The 25,037-nt window shown below is 47.0% G+C and overlaps 3 protein-coding genes across 18 annotated transcripts in view; 1 reads left to right on the top strand and 2 right to left on the bottom strand.

Annotated features, from left to right (window-relative positions):
* Positions 1-3,448, top strand: part of SPIDR (scaffold protein involved in DNA repair) — a 512,165-nt gene extending 508,717 nt beyond the window's left edge. For 15 of the 16 annotated variants that reach the window (XR_008477199.2, XM_078352483.1, XM_078352487.1 and 12 more), the window contains one exon: positions 2,849-3,448. Coding sequence is in view for 14 of the 16 variants with exons in the window: in XM_078352483.1 (XP_078208609.1) it covers positions 2,849-3,013 (165 nt within the window). In the remaining 2 variants the exon portion in view is untranslated. The remainder of the gene's footprint in view (positions 1-2,848) is intronic. The other variant, XR_013527828.1, reaches the window with a different exon arrangement.
* Positions 3,449-4,471: 1,023 nt separating this feature from the next.
* On the bottom strand, positions 4,472-5,706 carry CEBPD (CCAAT enhancer binding protein delta). The gene has a single exon (XM_008982602.5). It carries the CDS (start codon positions 5,662-5,664, stop codon positions 4,858-4,860), a length of 807 nt encoding a protein of 268 aa, XP_008980850.3. The 5' UTR covers positions 5,665-5,706; the 3' UTR covers positions 4,472-4,857.
* An 11,504-nt stretch (positions 5,707-17,210) lies between these two features.
* The window catches only part of PRKDC (protein kinase, DNA-activated, catalytic subunit), a 195,847-nt gene continuing 188,020 nt past the window's right edge, over positions 17,211-25,037 (bottom strand). Inside the window, exon 87 of the mRNA XM_035277313.3 lies at positions 17,211-19,191. The gene's annotated coding sequence lies outside the window, so the exon portion shown is untranslated. The remainder of the gene's footprint in view (positions 19,192-25,037) is intronic.

Genomic DNA, 25,037 nt, shown 5'->3' with positions numbered 1-25,037 from the left:
AGAGACACATTTTATACATGTGCAGACCCACATTCATATGAATAGTGCTTGGGAGTTTGCCGATATGGTTGTTTTAACCTCTTCGTGTTAATTTCTCCCACACATAAAAGATTTATTATTTGCGCACAGTGGCTGATGCCTGTAATCCCAACACTTTGGGAGGCCCAGTCGGGCGGATCACCTGAGGTCAGGAGTTCACCTGGCCAACATGGCAAAAACCTATCTCTATTAAAAACACAAAAATGAGCCAGGCATGGTGGTGTGCACCTGTAATCCTAGCTACTTTGGAGGCAAGGCAGGAGAATCACTTGAACCCTGGAGGCAGAGGTTGCAGTGAGACGAGTTTGTACTACTGTACTCCAGCCTGGTGACAGAGTGAGACTCAGTTTCACACACACAAAAAAAAAAATATATATATATATATAATTTAAACTCCATTTACAGATGATATAGGCAAACCCAATATTTTACAAATAAATAATTTTCTGCTGACTTTTTCCAAGTCAGAATCACGTACTTTTATTCCAGAAGACCACAGGGTCTTGTTTCACACTTGCACAAACATGCAAGACAAATGTACCGTAAGAGACCGGCGGCTGGGTGCGGTGGCTCACACCTGTAATCCCAGCACTTTGGGAGGCCGAGGCGGGCGGATCACCTGAGATCGGGAGTTTGAGATCAGCCTGACCAACATGGAGAAACCCTATCTAAAAATAGAAAATTAGCCAGGCGTGGTGGCACACGCCTGTAATCCCAGCTACTCAGGAGGCTGAGGCAGGAGAATCGCTTCAATCCAGGAGGCGGAGGTTGCAGTAAGCCAAGATGGCACCACCTTATTTGAGCCTGGGCAACAAGAATGAAACTCTGTCTCAAAAAAAAAAAAAGGAGACCAGAAGGGTGTCCAGCACGCCATCTCCACCCTCCCTCCCCATGCGGTGACCCCCTGCTTCTGCACCCCCTGGTGTCTCCTCCAGACCAGCAGCCTGGAGGCTCTGTCTTGCTCGCTGCCGTCTCTTCAGCGACAGTCCCACATGGGCTTGTGATAAACCCCCACGCGTGAGTAAGTGAGCAGCTGCACTTGCTGTCCATGCCACCTCAGAACCCTTGGGAAGGGCTCAGCTTCTACTGCCAAGTTCTGTCTCTTTGCCTGTCTTGACCAGTAATTCCCACTGCCCCCATCACTACATTAAACCATCCTGTTGACCTTATTCTTTTTCACCAAGGAAGCCAAAACACTTGACAAAGCACAGTAAATAGGCACCATGCCTGTCTTGCAAATGGGAAAATGAAAGTCCCCCCACAAGTTGGCATCAGTAGTGTTCACATCCCAGACTAATCTTGACATTTATTGTTACAAACCATTTCAAAACTTGGTGGCATCAATATTCATTCTGTGCACAGAACTCTTGTTTGGACAGGGTTCCATCAGGACAGCTCCCCTTGGCTCCATTGGGCATTAGCAGGTGTCCCCAAGGCTGGCAGGGGTCACAGAAGGCTCCTATGTCCAGGCCACAACTCTGGCCAGACCCCCTCAGTCTATGTGTGGATCCCAAGGGCCAGCTGAAGGCTGGGCACCTTCCCTAACCAACTGTGGAACGTCACTTGGTGTCCTTTCCACTGCACTCTGTTCATGAGAAGCCAGAGACAGGGAAGCTCAGACTTGGGGAAAGGCAGTGAGACACACACCTTTGAAGGGAAGGGCACCAAGGAGCCACACTCTGCCTGCTTTGGCCGTGTTGTCTGGCTTCTCCAGCCTCAATCTCTTTGGCTATAACACCATAATGATGGGCGGGGTGAGTTAATAGATACCAAATAGAACTGTTGTAGCAACTGCCAAGTGCCTTGCACAGAGGAGGGGTTTGGGGTCAACATATTACTCTGCAAGTGGCACTGCCTTCTAGAGCTTTAACCTCCCAGAAGGCCAGATATGGAATATTGCAGTGCTTTTGAGCCTTTATTTTCAGCCCTACCTCCACCGGCAAACACTGCAGCTTGATCTATAACGGGGTGCACCACACCCTCTCAGCCTCATCAGGGATGGGGGCCAGGGCTCCCTGTACTTGTCTCATCTGGAGATGAAACTCATCTGGGACTATTGAAGAATGCACCAGCACTTTGGGAGGCCGAGGCAGGTGGATCACGAGGTTAAGAGATCAAGACCATCCTGGCCAATATGGTGAAACCCCATCTGTACTAAAAATACAAAAAATTAGCCAGGCATGGTGGTGCATGCCTGTAGTCCCAGCTACTCGGGAGGCTGAGGCAGGAGAATTGTTTGAACCCAGGAGGCGGAGATTGTGGTGAGCCAGGATCCGCCACTGCACTCCAGCCTGATGATAGAGTGAGACTGTCTCAAAAAAAAAAAACAATGCAAAGGAAAAGCTAAGTCTCATAACAAAAACACGGAGGGTTTTAGCCCAGTGTAACTCTAGAAGAAATAGGATCCTATTAAGGAAGGAAGTTTGGGGCAAGGCACCAGGAAATCCCTTGACCGGAAGTGTTACTAGATTGGGGAAGTGTCCCAAAGGAAGTGGGAGACAGCTGTGGGCACTGCACGCCCAGCCCCTGCCTTCCCAGCAGAGCCTGTGTGCATCTTGTCCCAAGTAAAAACAGAATTCAGTTCCCAGAACAGGGTAGGTAGTTCCTTCACTTGCCAAAATAAATGGGGATTTTTTTTAATAGCGGCTCTTCATTTGTTTCTCCTTCCTACCACTGTTCTCAGCTGTTTGAGGAATGGAAGGTCGTGGACTGGGGAAAGGGCCTTCCACGCTGGCTCTCTGGTTTTGTGTTGTTGGGAACAGAACGTTCCAGGCTGTTTGCTTTAACCAGTGTACCTTTATCACTGCAGAGCTACGAAGTGAAGAGTGTCCTCGGAAAGGAGGTGGGGTTGTTAAATTGTTTTGTCCAGTCCATAACCACCCACCCCACGAGCTGCATTGGATTGGAGGAAATTGAGCTTCTGAGTGCCGGAGGGGCCTCTGCAGAACACCAGCAGTGGCCACAGGATCTGTGAACTTTGCAATGTGGCTGCCAGGGTGCTGCTGGTGGTAATTTGGGGTAGTTATTTGTTAACTATGGACACAGTGAACATAGTTTACAATCTTGAAACTTAGATTTTTCTGAGGAAATGTTAATAAGATGTAAGTTTTGTAAACTTATAAATCAAAATACCCTTTCATACAGTTTTTATGTTTTTTATTTTCTATAAATTTATGGACATTGACTTGTTTCACGTTGAATCTTAAGCTTGAGCTCATTTAGTATTTTATGCAATAATATATCAGAAAAATACTCTGTTCATTTGTAATTTTAACACGTTGAACATTTTACCATGATTGAGCATGTTTTTCTTACAGTATGTTTTAACATTCCCCCAAAGAGTACCCTGCAGTGTGAACTTTTGTCCCATATTGTGATATTACTGTTCTGCTACAATAAATGTCAAGCCTAGGTATTTTGCAATTCACTACTTCGGGAAAATTTTCCAGGGAACTGTATCAGAGGTGAAATTGTTACCCATAAAGTGTAGCTATCTGAACCGGTGTGACTGTGGCTCTGCTGAATGGAGGTGGAGATAGCTGGCTCCACCACACGCCTGTTTAATCAGGCTGGGTAACGTGCACGGAGAGCAAAGATCACAGACTAAGGAGCAGTTGGTTATCATTTGCTTTGTTGGCAGAGATTTAAACCAAGAATTATCTTTGGACACTAAAGACTTTGTTCCCCTCCTTATAGCAATATAATCATGACATGCCATGGTTAATTACATAATATACGCGTAGCAGCCCATGACTAGGAAATGGTGCCTAATACCAAGTGTTCTTGGGGTAAAAGCAGAGGGCCTTTTTAGGGAGGATTAAACCTTAAAACATTGCAAATTACTAGCAAGATAGCCGGTCTTCAGCAGTTGTGTGACTGCCCTTTTCATCCACTACATGACTATTCTGTCCTTTCTGGCGCACGTAGAAAATCTAGTTGACTCGTCCACATGACTGAGGAAAGTGAAAGCAAACTCCTGGGAAAGCGGGAGATGATTCAGCCAGGCTTCTAGTTGGCCTACAGCCCCTCTCGCCCGTCCAGCAGCCTCTATAGTTAGGGAGCTCTTGGACTTTTCTCAGCAGGGCCCCCCAAACAGCCAACCCTTCCCCAGGTCTGAGTTCTTTGGGAGAGCACCTTCTGCTGGAAAGCTGCTAGCTTACCTGAGCTCGTGCTCCACTGAGCCTAGGCAAGTTAAAGCCAGGAGGGAGCGGAGCCTTTAGCGCGTTTCAAAAGCGACGCAGACCCACTCTCCTGAGCACTTCGGGCCTCCTCCCCACTCCACCCCACCCGCCCATACACACACACACCACACCTGGCGCCCGGACTCCCAGGTGCGTGCTCGCTGGCTGCGGGTCCGGAACGCACCCTTCCCCAGCTGGGTCCTGCGCCACCGGCGGGCGTGCAGGAGTCGCTGTGAACATAGGAAGCAGGGGAGATTTCAAATGCTGCTTTATTCTTACGAATAATGTAAAAATTGATATAAAAAATGAGCATGCTCAGTCTTTTCCTTTTATCTACAATACAAAGGGTTTTGTCTGAGAAGTCTTTTTTACAAATGTACCTTAGCTGCATCAACAGGAGTAAGATGTAGAAAAAGCTACCATTACAAAAATAATTTAAGGGAAAATAAACACGTTTAGCTTCTCTCGCAGTTCAGTGGTGGTAAGTCCAGGCTGTAGCTTCTTTGCGCTCCTATGTCCCAAGAAACTGCAGCGGGCGCCCGGCGGCTCTGGCTGCGCCGGGGCAGGGCGCGCTCCGCTCCGGGCCGTCGGGTCTGAGGTATGGGTCGTTGCTGAGTCTCTCTCGCCCCGCCGCGCGTTACCGGCAGTCGGCGGCCCCGGCGGCCGGCAGGAAGGGCGGACTGGGCAGTTGCTTGAAGAACTGCCGGAGGCCGGCCAGGTCCCGCGTGAGCTGCTCCACGCGCTGGTGCAGCTTCTCGTTCTCGGCCGACAGCTCCACGAGCTTCTGCTGCATCTCCTGGTTCCGCCGCTTAGCCTTGTCGCGGCTCTTGCGCACCGCGATGTTGTTGCGCTCGCGCCGCTGCCGGTATTCCGGGCTGCCGCGGTCCGGGCCCCTCTTGCCAGTGCTCTTCTCCCGGACGGGGCCGGGCGCGGTCGGCCCGGGGCTGCTGCGCGGCGGCTCCGGCGACGTGGGCGGGGTGGGTTGTCCGGCGGCCGCCAGGCTCACCACGGTCTGCGCGCAGGCAGCCACCTGAGCGGGCAGCAGCGAGCCGGGCGCGTCGCCGTCGCCCCAATCGGGCTCGCGCTTGAGTGGGCGCGGAACGGCGGGACCCGGGCCCAGGGGGCGCGCGGGGCCGCCGGGCAGCAGCTCCAGAGGGCCTGCGCCGCCCGCCTTGTGATTGCTGTTGAAGAGGTCGGCGAAGAGCTCGTCGTGGCACAGCTCCAGGGTGGGCACGGCGGCCATGGAGTCGATGTAGGCGCTGAAGTCGATGGCGCTCTCGTCGTCGTACATGGCGGGGGTGGCAGCGCCCGCCTCGCCGAGAGCCCCCGGCTCGGCCCCGCGGCCCGGCTTGCCCACCCGGCCCGGCTCGTAGAAGGGCGCGGGCTCCGCTGGCCAGGGCGCGCCGCGCGCCGGGCCGTCCAAGCTGAAGAGCGCGGCGCTCATGGCGGCGTCGGGCCGGGCTCTGCGTCCAAGTGCGGCTGTCACCTCGCCGGGCCCAGCCCCGCCGCCTTTTCTAGCCCCGGCTGACGCGCACGCCCCGCCCCGGGGCCGCGGGGGAAGGGGCGGGGGCGCCCTGGGAGCCCCCGGAGCCGCCCCGAGCCTTCCCGGGGCGCGCCTTCTCTCTGCTCCTCCCCGGGACCCTCTCCCCAGCCCGCGCTGCAGGAGGGGGTGCGCGCTGCGGCCCCCGCCCGGTCCGCGCCGCTGGGAATGTCACTCCCTCTGCCCGCACTCCAGGGCCTTCTCCTCTTCCTGTTTGTGGGCTTGGAACCTCCTCGCTCCTCGGGGCTGGGAGTGAAATCAAAACCAGGACTTGGCCCCGGCGCGCGCGTCCCGGGCCTGCTCCCGTCGCCGGAGGGCGGGGGTGTGAACCCGTGGGAGGGGACCCGCGCGTCCAAGGACTCCCCCGACCGTGACCACGCGCCTGAGACCCTCGCCCGGCGCCTCCACTGCGGGACCAGATGCGGAAAGAGGCGCGGGGGGCCGGACATGCGGTCGGAACGTGGGGACAAACAGCCTCCTCGAGGGGTCTCCGGGCGGCGGCCTGTCGGGCGGGGAGGGCTGTCCGCACCGCGTTCGGGCGCCTCGGGGAATTTGGGCGGGTTCTCGCTGCTTTCCTCGGAGGTCCCCAGTCCGGCCCAGCGAGGCGGCTGCTGCGTCCCGGCCGAAAGGGCTGCGGGACCCCCTCGCTAAGAGCAGAGCAGATGGGGGAGACGCGCTCACGACCTTGCGTCCTCCGCCGGCCCTTCGAGGTGCGGGGGCCCCGGCCGGACGCAGTTCCCCGACCCCACTGAGCCCGGCGCCCCGCGCCAGCTCCGGCGCCCGCGTTTCTTCCAGGTCTACAGAAGCAGTGCCATCGTGTGGCGGCATCTTGTGTTAGACGCGTTTTTAGTTCCAGGCCCTTTCCCTGCTAAATATTCCAAGAAGTGCCTTGAACCTAACGTAGTTGGGTCCCTTTTGGGAGACAGGTAAGATTTCTGCCAGTAGCTATGGCAGGGTGCAGATGGGCCTCAACTCACGATGGGGTTACATCGCGGTAGACCCATCACACACTGAAACTGTCTCAGGCCCAAAGTGCATTTTCTACTTGGATATTTTCAATTTATGGCAGGTTTCAAGGAGCCTGCCCAATGCGTGTTGCCTTCGCACCATGGGAAAGGGAACCGTCGCTAGTCGGGCTGACTGCACTACGTTGCTAGCTCTTCACATTGTAAAATGCTTGAAAAGACACAGTAAGTAGCAGGAATTAAAGACTCAGGAAAGAAAGATTTCAGTCCCAGCTGCCACCCTTTAACTAAGTGCCCTCCAATAGGCTCTGGGCTTCACGGGCTTATCTGTGAAACACGGTCGGATGCTCCCTTTCCAATGCTGATAATCGGCTGAGGAGCAACACTGGCCTTTGTCTTCTGATGGCCGCACACTGGAGCACATGTCTGGTTGAAACAGGCTCCCAGGTGTAGACACATGAACACACTTTGAGGTAGTCATGATCCAGCAGGATGGCTTACCTAGAACTTGGGAATACTTAGTGTAGTGAACTGCCTGCTTCTGCCAACACAGACGACACCGATTGAAGGCTAGACACAAACATGAATTCAAGCCCTCTTGAAGCCTGTGTTGTCCATCTTACTGTTCTACAGGTAAAATGGGGCTTAGTGAGGGTGAGCGATCTCTAAATGTTAGGCTCTGCCTGACTCCACACTTAAGATGCAACACCTGAGTAGCTACTCAGGGCTGGCCGAGCAGAAGCCTGCATGAGGCTTAAAAGGCCACATAGCACAGTGATTGAGAAGGCCACCCAGGGTTAGACTGGCAGCATCTGAATCCAGCTTAAGTCAGTTCAGCTTTTCCCATTCAGGGAAAAATGCTCTTCCCAGTCAGGCAGACCTGGCAATGAGCACCAGCTGGCCACCACCCAGTCGGGAGGGTAAGAATCTGTCTCCACCCAAAGTGTGGCCTAAAAGTTTAGGCTGCCTGTGGGGACCAGAGGACTCTGCATCAGAAACTCAGGGCCAGAACATCCAAAACAGACACCCTCACTTACCAACGCTGGAGGATGCTGCCCTGTTCATGACACATCAGGTGCTTCATTAAATTTGTCCTTTACTTAGCCAGGTGTGGTGGTGCAGGCCTGTAGTCCCAGCCTATGGGAGGCTGAAGCAGGAGAACGGCCTGAGCCCTGGAGGCAGAGGCTGCAGTGAGTGAGATTGCGACATTGCATTCCAGCCTGGGCAACAGCAAGGCTCTGTTTCAAAAAAAAAGAAAAGAAAAAATTGTCCTTGACAAATGGATGTGCCTGTACTTGGTCTGAGAACATGGATTTCCAGCCCAGGTGCCACTTGGTGATATTTATAAGGGATAACCAACCACATCCTCATAAAAACAACTGATTCCTATAGAGTCAATATAAATTTTTTTTTTTTTTTTTTGAGACAGAGTGCACTCTGTCACCCAGGCTGGAGTGCAGTGAGTGTAGTGGCATGATCTCGGCCTTCCAAAGTGCTGGGATTATAAGCGTGAGCCACCGCGCCCAGCCAGAATCAATATAAATTTGACTCCTCATAATTTGGGCTATTACTGAGCCAGGAGCACAGCACCTGCCAAAAAGAAAAAACTTGCGTCCACCACGGCAACAAACGGAAGGAAAATTTCCAAAGGGGCCATTTGTTTTGTTTTGATTCTGGTCCTACAGGGCAGTGACACCACTTGACAGGGTTTGATAGGCACTAAACAGTCTCACACTTAGGAATATGGAATTTGGAGTCAGCCTGGTAGCTAAGCGCCCTTGCAGGTAAACTCTCTGAGCCTCAGACTGTGTCTACACAGCAGGGATACCACAGCCCCTGCCCCATAGGGTTGCTGGAAGGAGTTGAGAAAAAGCAAATAAAGTGGTTAGAACAGCATCTGAAAAAATTTACAAAGTAAGGATGGGCTTTGTCATGTGTCCTGAAATTTGAGGCAGCCATTTCTGGTCAGACCCATTTATTATTTTTAATTAAAAATAGAAATTTTTTAGCTGGGCACAGTGGCTCATGCCTGTAATCCCAGCACTTTAGGAGGTTGACGTGGGCAGATCACTTGAGGTCAGGAATTCGAAACCAGCCTGGCCAACATGGTGAAACCCCATCTCTACTAAAAATACAAAACTTAGCCAGGTATGGTGGCACACCCCTGTAATCCCACCAATTCAGGAGGCTGAGGCAAGAGAAACGCTTGAACCCAGGAGGTGGAGGTTGTACTCCAGCCTGGGTGACAGAGCAAGACTCCATCTCAAACAAAAAAAAAAAAGAAAAAAATTGTTGAGGTGAGATGAGATCTCACAATGTTGTTCAGGCTGATTTCAAACTCCTGGGCTTAAGAGATCCTCTGGCCTCAGCCTCCCAAAGTGCTGGGATTGCAGGCGTGAGCCACCAGGCCCAGCTCAAATCTATTAAATCACTATCCCTAGTCACACCGCTCCATGTCGCGGCTCTTCCTCACCTTGGTCTCTCACCAGATCTGCGTCGGAACACCAAGCTCTGCTACTCACTGCTATGTAGTTGTTTCTGCAGTCAGTTTCAGAAGTCATTTCTAATGCTGCACTATGGGATATTTAATAGGTTTCCTAAAGAACAAACATTCTGCTTCAGAGGTACTCAGAGGATACACAATAATGATGTCAGACAATTAATTACCTGTGAAGACTCAAATCCAACAATGCATAGAGTGTGGACTCATGCACATCCAGAAAAAGTCCTAGCACAATTTTTTTCATTCTCATGTATTTGAGAGGCCATAGAAACACTGTTAAAGCCCTCTCTAATCACTGAGGGGATGCAAAATAAATATTTATAAGGGATAACCATATTCTCCTAAAAACAACTGAAAGACTATTTTCAGTAAGATAATCTACTGATTCCGATAGCATAATTACATCTATTTTTCATTTATTTATTTATTTTAAGACAGAATCTCCCTCTGTCACCTGGGCTGGAGTGCAGTGGTGTGATCTCGGCTCACTGCAATGTCCACCTCCCCAGTTCAAGCAATTCTCCTGCCTCGGCCTCCTGAGTAGCTGGAACTAGAGGTGTGCACCACCATGCCTGGCCAATTTTTGTATTTTTAGTAGAGATGTGGTTTCACCATGTTGGACAGGCTGGTCTTGACCTCAGGTGATCTGTCTGCCTCAGCCTCCCAAAGTGCTGGGATTACAGGCATGAGTCACTGTGCCCAGCTAACATTACTTTTAGATTTAAGGCTTTTCTTTCCTTTTCCAGACAGAGGAAGAGATGATTGAACAACGAAGTATGGACTTGTGACATCTGAGAGCAATTCAAGACTTTTTAAAAAATAAGAAAAATTTAGTGGCTGGGTGCAGTGGCTCACGCCTATAATCCCGGCACTTTGGGAGGCTGAGGCGGGTGGATCCCAAGGTCAGGAGTTCGAGACCAGCCTGGCCAACATGGTAAAATCCCGCCTCCACCAAAAATACAAAAATTAGCTGGGTATGGTGGCACACGCCTGTGAGCCCAGCTACTCGGGAGGCTGAGGCAGGAGAATTGCTTGAACTGGGACCCAAGAGGCGGTGGTTGCAGTGAGCCAAGATCGTGCCACTGCACTCCAGCCTGGGCGACAGAGCAAGACTCCGTTTCAAAAAAAAATTTAGTTTGACGGTTGTTTGTAGTCATTTCTTTACTGTCTCTACTTGGTCCATATTTCAAGTCCTAGTTTAACGCTACTATTAATTTATTCAAGACAAGTACAAAGCTGTTCTAGCCAGTTCTCATTATTCATCTATTTCAAGTAATTATCTGAACCTTTTTGACTCTCTGATATCCTCCTCAGACCTGTCCGAAGGTAGGAGTGAGGTCAGAGGGCATCCCAGTGGGGCCTTTGGTTCCCCACTACCGACCAGAACATTCCTGTGTTTCCTACAAAGTCCATCCCATGTGGACTCACTAAACACATCAGTGTTCAGAAATTCTGGGGTCGAAAATGGTTAAAATATGTTTTGAGTTGTTATATGCTGTTGGGGTCTGAAAGCCAGTCTGGCTTCCCTTGCTCATTCATAGGATGAAGTTGACCATAATTCAGCTCTCTCCCTCCTAGGGATCATATTTGGATACTTCAGATGGCAGAAGAACAGTTCTGCTCCAAATTACAGTCTGAAAAAATTAAAAATGTTTGTGCACTGCTCTCTATATGGAAATATGAAAGGAAGTTTCAAGAGGTGGGAAACTTTTTAGTGCCTTCTTCAGATTGTTATTCTCAACTATCAGATTAGATGGTTTGTTTACCTTCTGCCTTAGGACTGTTTTAACTTTATGGCTGATTTTCCCATGTTTTGTGTTACAATAGCAAAATTATTATATATTACATGTTTATATCCAAAACTACCGACTTTTTACGATGACCCTTATTCCCATTGTGTGGGTTTGGAAAAAGAAGGACAAGGGTCAAAGGAACAAAACCAGTGGGTTTTGGGGTCATGAACCCCTCATGCTGTTAAACCTGCCATGATTGGTAACAATTTCTATGTGCATTTCAGCTTCTAGAATCTAAGAGGCTGAGGCCAAATACCTCCTCACATTCTCCGTAACAGAAAAGGAAAAGCAATTTGTCTTCCCCAGCCTACATTCTTATCAAATGGATTCATCCCTCCCTGGCCCACGCACGACAGCCCCACCATCAGAGTCCTTGCAGCCCGGGTCCTCAGCTGCCTCCGTGGTGACAGTGATGCTGCAGCTGCTCCCCGGGAAGGGCACACCAGGTCTGGACTCACAGCTTGCTCATCCTCCAGATGGTCGCCCGAGAGAGCCCATCACATCACTGTGTTCCTTAGGGTCTGCTGAAGCTTTCTTGGCCTAGAGAATGGAGTTTCAGTCCCCAAGTGGGAGCCCTTCACCGCCCACTTCAAGAAGTCAATTTCCTCTCACAACAACTGGCCCCTGACTCAATTTCAAATGCCCAGGACCTGCCTGGTTTCCTGTGTGTGAAGCTGATGGTTCCTCCGTTTCTCTGCACTACTCCACTGGCAAGAGCCTTCAATCTGTTACGGACTGGCCTAAAATGGTGCCTGCCTTGATGGCGCTTTCTGTGACTTCCTTGAGCCAAACAAATCACTTCCTCATCTGACTTCTCAGGAAAAATATATCCCACCTCTTGGCAATTATTTATTAAGTGCACATTTTTTCACATTTTATTGAAATTGGGATGCATGTGACAATCACTGTTGTCCAGAGTATCAGTTAGGGTGTTCGTCATTGACCACACGGGTGCCAGTGGCTGCGAGTGAATTCTGAGGATGATAGCGGGGAGCATTTTCTAAAGAAATGCTATGTCTCTCGCTGTCCTGATGGAATGGAGAGCAGTGGCATGTAAAAACCCACAGGACAATGACTCTTAAATGAAAAGTAATTCAGAGGAGACAGAGAGTAAGCATGAAGACATTTGGGAATATCTTAACTGATTTGCTTATATTGTCCTTTTTACATGTACGGTACGCATTATATATTATTAAAATTGATGCCTAAAAGAGATAAGTTCTATGAGTACAAAATCAAAATTTTAAGAAATATGAGAGAAGCAACATCACCAAAAATGGCAGAGTAAGGAATTTCAGTGCCCCATCCCTCCCCAAATACAACTGGCAAAAGCTGTCCTCATCAACTTTTACAGAACTCCAAAATCTAGCCACAGACGTACAGCAACCAGGGAAAGGATAATGACGAGAGAAGCTGCTGCGTTGTGTAAGAGAGCACTGTGGTGCTTTAAGCTGCCTGCTTGCTGTCCCTCCTTCTCTAGATCGCTGGCGGCCATGAAGATGGCAACATGAGCTCCCGACGAGGGCCAGAGTGAACAACACACACTCTGTTCTCAAAGAACCAGGGGTGTGTGTCTGGACCGGGCTGGCAGACCCCTGACAGACTAGAGCAAGGGTGGCATTTGCATTTGGGCACTTGCCGAGAGCAGTAAGGTTGAAAGTACTGGCTGTGGGAGCCCGAGACAAGCAAGAGGAAGACCAAAAAGTCTGGAAAGGAAGAGTTTGGGGAAAAACATAAGTAAGGAATAGGACCATGAAAAGCTCTTGTGTGGCTGGGCACAGTGGCTCACACCTGTAATCCCAGCACTTTGGGAGGCTGAGGTGGGTGGATCACCTAAGGTCAGGAGTTCAAGACCAGCCTGACCAACATGGAGAAACCGCTTCTTTACTAAAAATACAAAATTAGCCAGGCATGGTGGCGCATGCCTGCAATCAATCCTAGCTACTTGGGAGGCTGGGGCAGGAGAATCGCTGAAACCCGGGAGGCGGAGTTTGCCGTGAACCAAGATTGTGCCACTGCACTCCAGCCTGGACAATAAGAGCGAAACTCTGTCTCAAAAAAAATGAAAGGAAAAAAATAAAAAAAAAGCTCTTGCGCGTACCAGGGAATCAAGATGGCCATGTGCATGCCCAGCATGGGATTAGTGCTCGGAAAAGGCCTGAAAAGACCCCAGACTTCCACTTCCGGCTGACCTTCAAGATGTGCATGTTCAAGAAGAGAAGCTAAGACAGAAATGCCAACACCCTGGCTAAGTGTTAGAAGACGATGCCAACACAGAGCCGACCTCTAAAGACTGGGAGAGTTTCTGTACGTATGGTTTTGTTTCGTTTTGGGTTTTTTCCCTTTTTCATTTATTTCTTTTATGGGTTGAGGGCTTTAGGTATTTAAGTTTACTCTGTTAAAAATACTAGCTGACCGCTAAGCTAATGGAACACAGACTTACTGGCCTCACACAACAAACAATGCAGATGTTACAAAAGTCATTTTGCAGTCAGTAACAACAGCCCACAACAAACAGCAGCAACAAACCCTACCCTTGGTAGGGGTGTGTGGGTTGGACATCCCCACTCTACTTTGCAGAGTTGCCACATTGTAATTATCAAAATGCTAAGTTTCTGACAAACATTTATGAAGCATTCAAACAAACAAGGAAGTATGGACCATTCACAAGCATACTCTGAAGAAATGAATTAGAAACTGTCCCTAAGTCAGACACTGGACTCAGTGGAAAAAAAACTAAATAATCTGTCTTTAAAATGCTCAGTTAGGGCAAACCACGAACAAAGAACTAAAGGAAGTCAGGAGCATGAAGTATCACCAAAGAGAGAATATCAGTAAACAGAGAGAAATTACCAAAAAGAACCAGTTAGAAATTCTGGAGCTGAAATGAAGTGAACAATTACTAGGTGGTTACCACAGGTTTGAACAGGCATCTGAAATAATCAGGCTGGGTGTGGTGGCTCATGCCTGTAATCCCAGCACATTGGGAGGCTGAGGCGGGCAGATCATTTGAGAATAGGAGTTTGAGACCAGCCTGACCAACATGGTGAAACCCCATCTCTACTAAAAATACAAAGAAAATTAGCTGGGGGTGGTGGTGCACGCCTGTAATCTCAGCAACTTAGGAGGCTGAGCCAGGAGAATCTCTTGAACCTGGGAGGCAGAGGTTGCAGTGAGCCGAGATCACATCTCTGCACTCCAGCCTGGGCAACAGAGAGAGACTCAATCTCAAAAAAAAAAAAAAAAAAGAAAAGAAAGAAAAAATCAGCAAACTTGAAAATAGGACAATTGCAATTATGCAGCCAGGTGAGAATAGAAGAAAATGAAGAAAAGTGAACCAAGCCTGAGGGACCTATGGGACATCATCGAGCAGATCAACATATGCATAATGAGAGTTTCCAAAAGAGGAGACAAAGAGAAAGTAGTGGAAAGACTACCTAAATAAATAATAGGCCTGGCACACTGAATCACGCCTGTATCCCAGCACTTTCGGAGGCCAAGATGGGTGGATCACGTGAGGTCAGGAGTTCGAGACCAGCCTGGGCAATATGTTGAAACTTCATCGCTACTAAAAATACAAAAACTAGCCAGGCATGATTGTGGGCACCAGTAATCCCAGCTACTCAGGAGGTTGAGGCAGCAGAGTCACTTGAACCTGGGAGGTGAAGGTTTTTTTTTTTTTAAGATGGAGTCTCACTCTGTCCCCCAGTCTGGAGTGCAATGGTGCAATCTCCACTCACCGCAACCTCCGCCTCCCGGGTTCAAGCAATTCTCCTGCCTCAGCCTCCTGAGTAGCCGGGACTACAGGAGTGCAACACCATGCCCAGCTAATTTATGTATTTTTAGTAGAGACGGGATTTCACCATGTTGACCAGGATGGTCTTGATCTCTTGACCTCATGATCCACCCTCCTCGGCCTCCCAAAGTGCTGGGATTACAGGCGTGAGCCACTGCGCCCAGCCTACCTTATATTTTTTACATTAAAAAATAAGGGTAATAAGTGGGGAAACCTGGTATGGTAGAAAAAATCAAACAAAAGAAGGCAATTAGATGAATTCAGGAACAAAAGTAACATGAAGCTTACAGGGGAAAAAAGCAAAATGATAGAAGTGTTTTCTAATTAGTAGAAATGTAAGTAGTAAAAAATGTGTTGAGGTGGGTTATATGGTATCAAACAAAATAGACTTTAAGTCAAAACTTGTTACAAGAGACAAATAAGGACATTATATGTAGATAAAATGGTCAACCTATCAAGAAGATATATCGGTTTTACAGATACACATATCAAAATAGAGCCCCAAAATAAATGAAGGAAAATTTGACAGAGGTGAGGGATGAGATAGATAATTTTATAATAATCATTAGAGTTTAAATACATCATTTTCAATATGAATAACAAAATAGAGTCCTTAAAGAGCACTGCACACCAGCTAGACTTAATGGACATACATAGACTCAGCAACAGTAGAGCACCATTCTTCTGAATTGCAAATAGGACGTTCCCTACGACAGACAACATGTTAGTCACAAACAAGTCTCAACAGACTTCTAAAGGATTGAAATAAGACAAAGCGTCTTCTCAGGCTACAATCGTTCTCTCACTAGAAATCAAAAATAGAAGGAAAACTCAGTTTTCACAAATAACGTGGAACTTACACAATATACAATGTGCAAAAGAAAAAATTACAGCTGAAATTAGAAAATGTGTTTTTTGGGATAAATCAACACAAAAATAGAACATATCCAAACCTATGGAACCTACTGAAAATGGTGTTCAGAGGGAAATTTATAGCTACTTATGCCTACATTTTAAAAAGAGAAAAAAAGGCCAGGTGCAGTGACTCAAGTCTGTAATCCCAGCACTTTGGGAGGCCGAGGCGGGCAGATCATCTGAAGTCGGGAGTTCGAGACCAGCCTGACCAACATGGAGAAACCCTGTCTTTAAAAAAAAAATTAAATAAATAAATTGAGAAAAAGAAATATCACAAATCAATCATTTTACACATTAGGGAACCAGGGGAAAAAAAAGCAACAACAGGTTAAGCCGCCCAAAGTTAGCAGAAGAAAAAATAATAAAGATTACAGAAAAAAAAAAAGAAAGAACCGAAAAATAATACAATCAACAAAACCAAAAGGTGGCTCTTTCAACAAGTGGAACAAAGAAAGAGAAGCATTTAATTAGGTTTAACTAGACTGAGCAGAGAAAAAGAAGAGTCAGATTATGAAAACCAGTAAGAAACTAGGCCATTTCTATAAACCTTATATAAATAAAAAAGATCATGAGAATAATATGATAAATTATACACCAACAAATTAAATAATCTAGACGAAATGAACAAATTCCTAGAAACAAACTACTAAAACTGACTCAAGAAGAAATGAAAAACCTGAGCAAATCTATAACGTTTTGGAATTAGTAATCGAACATTTTTTTTAACAAAAATAAGCCCAGGGCAAGATGGCTTCACTGGTGAACTATAACAAACATTTAAAGAAAAATTAACATCAATCCTTCTCAAAGTTTTCCAAAAAGAAGAAGAGGAGGGAACATTTTCTGATTCATTCTATAAAGCCATATACATAGTACCTGATGCCAAGGCCAAATGAAGATATCACAAGAGAAGAAAATTTGCAGACTGGCCAGGCATGGTTGCTTGAGCCAGGAGTTTGAGGCTGCAGTGAGCTGTGATCATGCCAATGTACTCCAGCCTGGGTGACAGAATGAGACCCTGTATTTTTTTTTTTTTTTTTAGATGGAGTCTGATTCTGTCACCCAGGCTGGAATGCAGTGGCACAATCTCAGCTCACTGCAACCTCTGCCTCCTAGGCTCAAGCAATTCTCTTGCCTCAGTCTCCTGAATAGCTGGGACTACAGGTTTCAGCCACCACACCTGACTAATTTTTGTATTTTTAGTAAAGATGCAGTTTCTTCATGTTGACTGGCTAATCTTGAACTCCTTACCTCAGGTGATGCACCCACTTTGGCCTCCCAAAATACTGGCATTACAGGAGTGAGCCACTGCCCCAGCCCAAGACCCTGTCTTAAAAAAAAAAAGAAAGAAAGAAAAAAGGAAAGAAAATTTGCAGACCAGCGTCCCTACAAATATAGGGAATGCAGAAATACCCCCCAAAATAAAATAAAAACTAAAAACCTAGCAAAGCAAATCCAACCACCTTTTACATGAATTGTCCATATCAACCACATGGTATTTATTCCAGAAACACAAGGGTAATTCTTCATACAAAAAAAAAAGCAATGAATGCTACATTAATAAAATGAAGGAAAACTATATGATGATCTCAATTGTTGCAGAAAAAGCATTTCACAAAATCCAACATACATTCTTGATAAAAACACTGAACAAAACAGGAATATAAGAGAATTTCATCAACAGAATAATTAGCACTTATGAAGAAGTCACAGCTAACATCATACTCAATGGGGAGAGACAAAAGCTGTTTCTGTCTAAAATTAGGAACAACAAGTGTACCTGCTTTCAACACACTCTGTACTAGAAATTCTAGCCAGAGCAATTAGGCAAGAAAAAGAAATCAATGGCTAGGTGTGGTTACTCGCGCTTGTGATCCCAGCACTTTGGGAGGCTGAGGAGGTGGATCACCTGAGGTCAGGAGTTCACACCCAGCCTGACCAACATGGAGCAATCCTGTCTCTACTAAAAAAAAAATACAAAATTGCCGGGCGCGGTGGCTCACGCCTATAATCCCAGCACTTTGGGAGGCCGAGGCGGGTGGATCATGAGGTCAAGAGATCGAGACCATCCTGGTCAACAAGGTGAAACCCCATCTCTACTAAAGATACAAAAATTAGCTGGGCATGGTGGTGCACACCTGTTGTCCCAGCTATTGAGGAGGCTGAGGCAGGAGACTTTCTTGAACCTGGGAAGTGGAGGTTGCAGTGAGCCAAGATGGCACCACTGAACTCCTGCCTGGGTGACAGAGCGAGACTCCATCTAAAAAGAAAAACAAAAAAACCTGGCCGGGCGCGGTGGCTCACGCCTGTAATCCCAGCACTTCGGGAGGCCAGGGCGGGTGGATCACAAGGTCAAGAGATCGAGACCATCCAGGTCAACATGGTGAAACCCCATCTCTACTAAAAATATAAAAAATTAGCTGGGCATGGTGGCACATGCCTGTAATCCCAGTTACGTGGGAGGCTGAGGCAGAGAATTGCCTGAACCCAGGAGGTGGAGGTTGTGGTGAGCTGAGATTGCGCCATTGCACTCCAGCCTGGGTAAAAAGAGCAAAACTTCGCCTCAAAAAAAAAAAAAAAAAAAAAACCTGAAACAATTGGGCATACAAAAGCAGAGATTTAATTTTGACACCTGCATTACACCATGTAGGAAAATTAACTCAAAATTGATCAAAGATATAAATGCAAGGGCTAAAACCACCAAACACTGAAGAAAACATAGGAAATGAAAATCTCCATGACTTTCATTTTGTTGATGGGTTCTTAATAATGACATGAAAAGCACAAGCAACAAAAGGAAAAATAGATAAACTGGACGTCATCAAAATTGAAATGTTTGTACATCGAAGTACACCATCAAGAGAGTGAAACGTGAAGCCAGTGAATGGGAGAAAATATCTGCAGACTGTCTTCTGATAAATGTGTAGTATTCAGAATATATTAGAACTCAACAATGAAAAGACGACCCAGTTACAAGACAGGCAAAGGATCTGAATAGCCTTTTCTCCAAAGAAGACATACAAATGGCCAAAAAGCACATGGAAAGTGCACAACGTAATTAATCATTAGCGAAATGTAAATCAAAATCACAGTAAGATACCACTTTACACACACCACACCTGGAATGGTGATTATTTATTTATTTATTTATTTATTTATTTAGAGATGGAGTCTCACTCCGCCGCCCAGGCTAAAGGGCAGTGGTGTGATATCAACTCATTGCAACCTCTGCCTCCTGGGTCCAAGTGATTCTCCTTCCTCAGCCCCAGGAGTAGCTGGGATTACAGGCATCCACCACAACGGTGCTAATTTTTGTATGTTTAGTAGAGATGAGGTTTCACCAGGCTGGTCAGCTGATCTTGAACTGTTGACCTCAAGTGATCTGCCCACCTTGGCCTTGCAAAATGCTGGGTTTACAGGCATGAGGCACCACTCCTGGGCTTGGGATGGAGACTTCTTCTAAAAAAGAGAAAATAAAAGGTGTTTGTTTGTTTTTGTATTTTTATACTTTAAGTTCTGCGGTGCATGTGTAGAACGTGCAGGTTTGTTACACAGGTATACACGTGCCATGATGGTTTGCTGCACACATCAACCTGTCATCTTTATCCTAATGCTTTCCCTCCCCTAGTCTCCCACCCCCTAACAGGCCGTGGTGTGTAATCTTCCCTTCCCTGTGTCCATGTGCTCTCTAGTTCAACTCCCACTTATGAGTGAGAACATGCAGTGTTTGGTTTTCTGCTCCTCTGTTACATTGCTAAGAATGATAGTTTTCAGCTTCATCCGTGTCCCTGAAAAGGACATGAACTCATCTGTTTTTATGGCTGCACAGTATTCCATGGTATATATGTGTCACATTTTCTTTATCCAGTCTATCATTGATGGGCATTTGGGTTGGTTCCAAGTCTTTGCTATTGTGAACAGTGCTGCAATAAACATACATGTGCATGTGTCTTTATAGTAGAATGATTTATAGTCCTTTGGGTATACACCCAGTAATAGGATTGCTGGGTCAAAAAGTATTTCTGGTCCTAGATCCTTGAGGAATCGCCACACTGCTTTCCACATGGTTGAACTAATTTACACTCCCACCAACAGTGTAAAATCATTTCTATTTTCCACATCCTTTCCAGCATCTGTTCTCCTGTCTTTTTATTCATTGCCATTCTAACTGGCGTGAGATGGTATCTCATTGTGATTATGATTTGCATTTCTCTAATGACCAGTGATGAGGTTTTTTGTTTGTTTTTGTTTTGTTTTGTTTTGTTTTGTTTTGTTTTGTTTTGAGACAGAGTCTCACTCTGTTGCCCAGGCTGGAGTGCAGTAGCATGATCTCAGCTCATTGCAACATTTGCCTCCCAGATGTAAGTGATTCTCCTGCCTCAGCCTCAAGTAGCTGGGATTACAGCCGCCCACCACCACACCTGGCTAATTTTTGTATTTTTAGTAGAGACGGGTCTTCACCATGTTGGCCAGGCTAGTCTCAAAATCCTGATGCATCAGCCTCCCAAAGTACTGGGATTACAAGCCTGAGGCACTGCACCCGGCTGATGAGCTTTGTTTCATGTGTTTGCTGCCCGCATATCTTCTTTTCAGAAGTGTCCGTTCATATCCTTTACCCACTTTTTAATGGGGTTGTTTTTTTCTTGTAAATTTATTTAAGTTCTTTGTACATTCTGGATACTAGCCCTTTGTCATGTGGGTTGATTGCAAAATTTTTCTCCCATTCTGTAGGTTGCCTGTTCACTCCGATGATAGTTTCTTTGCTGTGCAGAAGCTCTTTTGTGTAACTAGATCCCATTTGTCAATTTTGGCTTTTCTTGCCGTTGCTTTTGGTATTTTAGTCATGAAGTCCTTGCCTATGCCGATGTCCTGAATGGTTTTGCCTAGGTTTTCTTTTAGGGTTTTTATGGTGTTAGGTCTTATGTTTAAGCCTTTAATCCATCTGGAGTTAATTTTTGTATAAGGTGTCAGGAAGGGGTCCAGTTTCAGCTTTCTGCATATGGCCAGCCAGTTTTCCCAACACCATTTATTAAATAGGGAATCCTTTCCCCATTGCTTGTTTTTGTCAGGTCAAAGCTCAGATGTTTGTAGAAGTGTGCTGTTATTTCTGAGGCATATCTTTGCGGTGTTCTCTGTATTTCCTGAATTTGAATGTTTGGCTGTCTTGCTAGGTTGGGAAAGTTCTCCTGGGTAATATCTTGAACAGTGTTTTCCAGCTTGATTCCATTCTTTCTCTCCATTACTTTCAGGTACACCAATCAAACATAGGTTTGGTCTTTTCACATCGTCCCTTGTTTTTTAAAGGCTTTGTTCATTTCTCTTCATTCTTTTTTCTCTACTCTTGTCTTCACACTTTATTTCATTAAGCTGATCTTCAATCTCTGATATCCTTTCTTCTGCTTGGTCGATTCAGCTGTTGATACATGTGTGTGCTTCACAAAGTTCTTGTGCTGTGTTTTTCAGCTCCATCAGGTCATTTATGTTCTTCTCTAAACTGGTTATTCTAGTTAGCAATTCTGCTAACTTTTTTTTCAAGGTTCTCGGCTTCCTTGCATTGGGTTAGAACATGCTCATGTAGCTCGGAGGAATTTGTTATTTACCCACCTCCTGAAGCCAACTTCTGTCAACTTGTCAAACTCATTCTCCATCCAGTTTTGTTCACTTGCTGCTGAGGAGTTGTGATCCTTTGGAGGAGAAGAGGCATTCTATTCATTTAAAATTTCAGGCTTTTTGCACTGGTTTTTCCTCTTCTTCATGGATTTATCTACCTTTGGTCTTCGATTTTGGTGACTTTTGGATGAGATTTCTGTGTGGACATTTTTTTTGGTTGACGTTGATGCTGTTCCTTTCTGTTTGCTAATTTTCCTTCTAACAATCAGGCCCCTCTGCTGCAGGTCTGCTGGAGTTTGCTGGAGGTCCACTCCAGACCCTGTTTGCCTGGGTATCACCAGCGGAGGCTGCAGAACAGCAAAGATTGCTGCCTGTTCCTTCTCTGGAAGCTTCGTCCCAGAGGGGAACCCACCAGATGCCAGCTGGAGCTCTCCTGTATGAGGTGTCTGTCAACCCCTGCTGGGATGTGTCTCAAAGTCAGGAGGCACCCAGGACAGGGACCCACTTGAGGGGCAGTCTGTTCCTTAGCAGAGCTTGAGGGCTGTGCTGGGAGATCCTCTGCTCTCTTCAGAGTCAGCAGGCAGGAACGTTCAAGTCTGCTGAAGTTGCGCCCACAGCTGCCCCTTCCCCCAGGTGCCCTGTCCCAGGGAGATGGGAGTTTTATCTATAAGCTCCTGACTGGAGCTGCTGCCTTTCTTTCAGAGATGCCCTTCCCAGAGAGGAGGAATCTAGAGAGGCAGTCTGCCACAGCGGCTTTGCCAAGCTGTGGTGGGTTCCACCCAGTCCAAACTTCCCGGGGGCTTTGTTTACACTGTGAGGGGAAAACTGCCTATTCAAGCCTCAATAATGGCAGATGCCCCCTGCAAAGCTCGAGAGTCCCAGTTTGACTTCAGACTGCTGTGCTGGCAGCGAGAATTTCAAGCCAGTGGATTGTAGCGTGCTGGGCTCTGTGGGGGTGCAATCTGCTGAGCTAGACCACTTGGCTCAATGGCTTCAGCCCCCTTTTTAGGGGAGTGAACAAGTCTGTCTTGTTGGCATTCCAGGTGCCGCTGGGGTATGGAAAAAAAGCTACAGTTAGCTCGGTGTCTGCCCAAACAGCTGCCCAGGTTTGTGCGTGAAACCCAGGGCCCTGGTGGCGTAGGCACCCGTGGGAATCTCCTGGTCTGTGGGTTGCAAAGCCCATGGGAAAAGCACAGTATCTGGCCTGGAGAGCACCGTCCCTCATGTCACCGTCCCTCACGTCACCGTCCCTCACGGCACCGTCCCTCACGTCACCGTCCCTCACGTCACCGTCCCTCACGGCACCGTCCCTCACGGCACCGTCCCTCACGTCACCGTCCCTCACGGCACCGTCCCTCACGTCACCGTCCCTCACGGCACCGTCCCTCATGGCTTCCTTTGGCAGGGGAGAGAGTTCCCCGACCCCTTGTGCTTCCAGAGTGAGTGTGAGGAAGGAACAAACGAAAAGGACGCCCTCACAGACGGGACTGTTGGAAGATTAACAAACAGGAATAGCACCAACATCAACAAAAAGGACGTCCACCCCACCTGCTTCGGCTCATCCTCCGTGGGCTGCACCCACTGTGTAAGCAGTCCTAACGAGAGAGCCGCATACCTCAGCTGGAAATGCAGAAATCACGCACCTTCTGCGTCGATCTCGCTAGAAGCTGCAGACTGGAGCTGTTCCTATTTGGCCATCTTACCAACAACCCAATAAAAGGCGTTTTTCAAGGATGTGGAGACATTGGAGCCCTCACACATTGCTGGTAGGAATGTAAAATGGTGCAGCTGCTGTGGATAACAGACGTTTCTCAAAAAGTTAAACATAGAACTACCTTATGACCAACCAGTTCTGCTACCGGTTATATACCTCTGAAGAACTGAAAACAGGCATTCATTCACACCAATTTGTATATAAATACTCATTATTCACAGTAGCCAGAAGGTGGAACACAACTGTCAAGCAACAGATGAGTAGATCAAATGGGATGTATCAGTAACACGGAGTCTCATTCAGTCATGAAAAGGAGCATGTACTGATGCACGCCGCAGCACAGATGAGCTCAAAAACATTCACCAGATGAGAAAAGCCGGACCCTAAGGGGCACACAGTGTATTATTCTGTTTGTATAAATATCCAGATGAGGCCAATCTATAGGGACAAGAAGCAGATTTTGGCTGCCAGGACCCGATGACAGGGGTAGGGAGTGACTGCCTAATGGGAAGGGGTTTCCTTTGGATGTGTTGAAAATTAGAACTAGATTTAAATAATGTATGCCCAACACTGTAAAAGTACTAAATGCCACTGGATTATACACTTTATTTATTTATTGAGATGGAGTCTCACTCTGTTGCCCAGGCTGGAGTGCAGTGGTGCCATCTCGGTTCACTGCAACCTCCACCTCCCGAGTTCAAGCAATTCTCCTGCCTCAACCTCGTGAGTAGCTGAATTACAGGTGCCCACCACCACACCTGGCTATTTTTTTTTTTCAGTAGAGAGGGGATTTCACCATGTTGGCCAGGCTGGTCTCAAACTCCTGACCTGAAGTGATCCGCCTGCCTCAGCCTCCCAAAGTCATGGGATTACAGGTGTGAGCCACCACACCTGGCCACTAAAATTATTTAAATGGAGAATGATATGTTGTGAATTTTATTTCAATAAAAACATAAATATACATACATATGTAGGAGGCTTATAATTTACCCATTAATGTAACAACAAGGAATAAAAGTCTTAAAGCAATACACAGTTTTTTTTAAATATTTTTGAGACAGAGTTTCGCTCTGGTTGCCCAGGCTGGAGTGCAATGGCTAGATCGCAGCTCACTGCAACCTCTGCCTCCCAAGTTCAAGCGATTCTCCTGCCTCAGCCTCCCAAGTGGCTGGGATTACAGGAATGTGCCACCTCGCCCAGATAATTTTATATTTTTAGTAGAGACGAGGTTTCTCCATATTGGTAAGGCTGGTCTCGAACTCCTAACCTAAGGTGATCCGCCCGCCTCAACCTTTCAAACTGCTGGGATTAGAGATGTGAGCCACCGCACCCAGCCTATACAGTCTCTTTAAAATGATACATGAGCCAGGTGCCGTGGCTCACACCTTTAATCTCAGCACTTTGGGAGGCTGAGGTGGGTGGATCACCTGAAGTCAAGAGTTTGAGACCACACTGGCTAACACTGTGAAACCCCATCTCTGCTGAAAATACAAAATTAGCCAGTTGTGGTGGCAAGTACCTATGATCCCAGCTACTTAGGAGGCTGAGGCAGGAAAATCGCTTGAACCCAGGAGGCAGAGGTTGCAGTGAGCCGAGATGTCCCATTGCACTCGAGCCTGGGCAACAAGAGTGGAAACTCCATCTCAATAGATAGATAGATAGATGATAGATAGATAGATATAGATAGATAGATATAGATAGATAGATAGATGATAGATAGATAGATATAGTTAGATATAGATAGATAGATATAGATAGATAGATGATAGAAACTCTGGGTCATTGTTTTAAAAAAATTGTTTTTTAATTTTAGTTTTGAGTTGGAGTCTAGCTCTGTTGCTCAGGCTGAAGTGTGATGGCGTGGTCTCAGCTCACTGCAACCTTCGCCTCCCAGGTTCAAACGATTCTCCTGCCTCAGTCTCCTGAGTACCTGAGACTACAGGCGCTGGCCACCATGCCCGGCTATTTTTTGTATTTTTAG

This window comes from Callithrix jacchus, chromosome 16 (assembly GCF_049354715.1).
Source record: "Callithrix jacchus isolate 240 chromosome 16, calJac240_pri, whole genome shotgun sequence".
NCBI classification, from domain to species: Eukaryota; Metazoa; Chordata; class Mammalia; order Primates; family Cebidae; genus Callithrix; species Callithrix jacchus.
The sequence above is the reverse complement of the archived record's forward strand: the minus strand, read 5'-3'. Positions and strand labels throughout refer to the sequence as shown.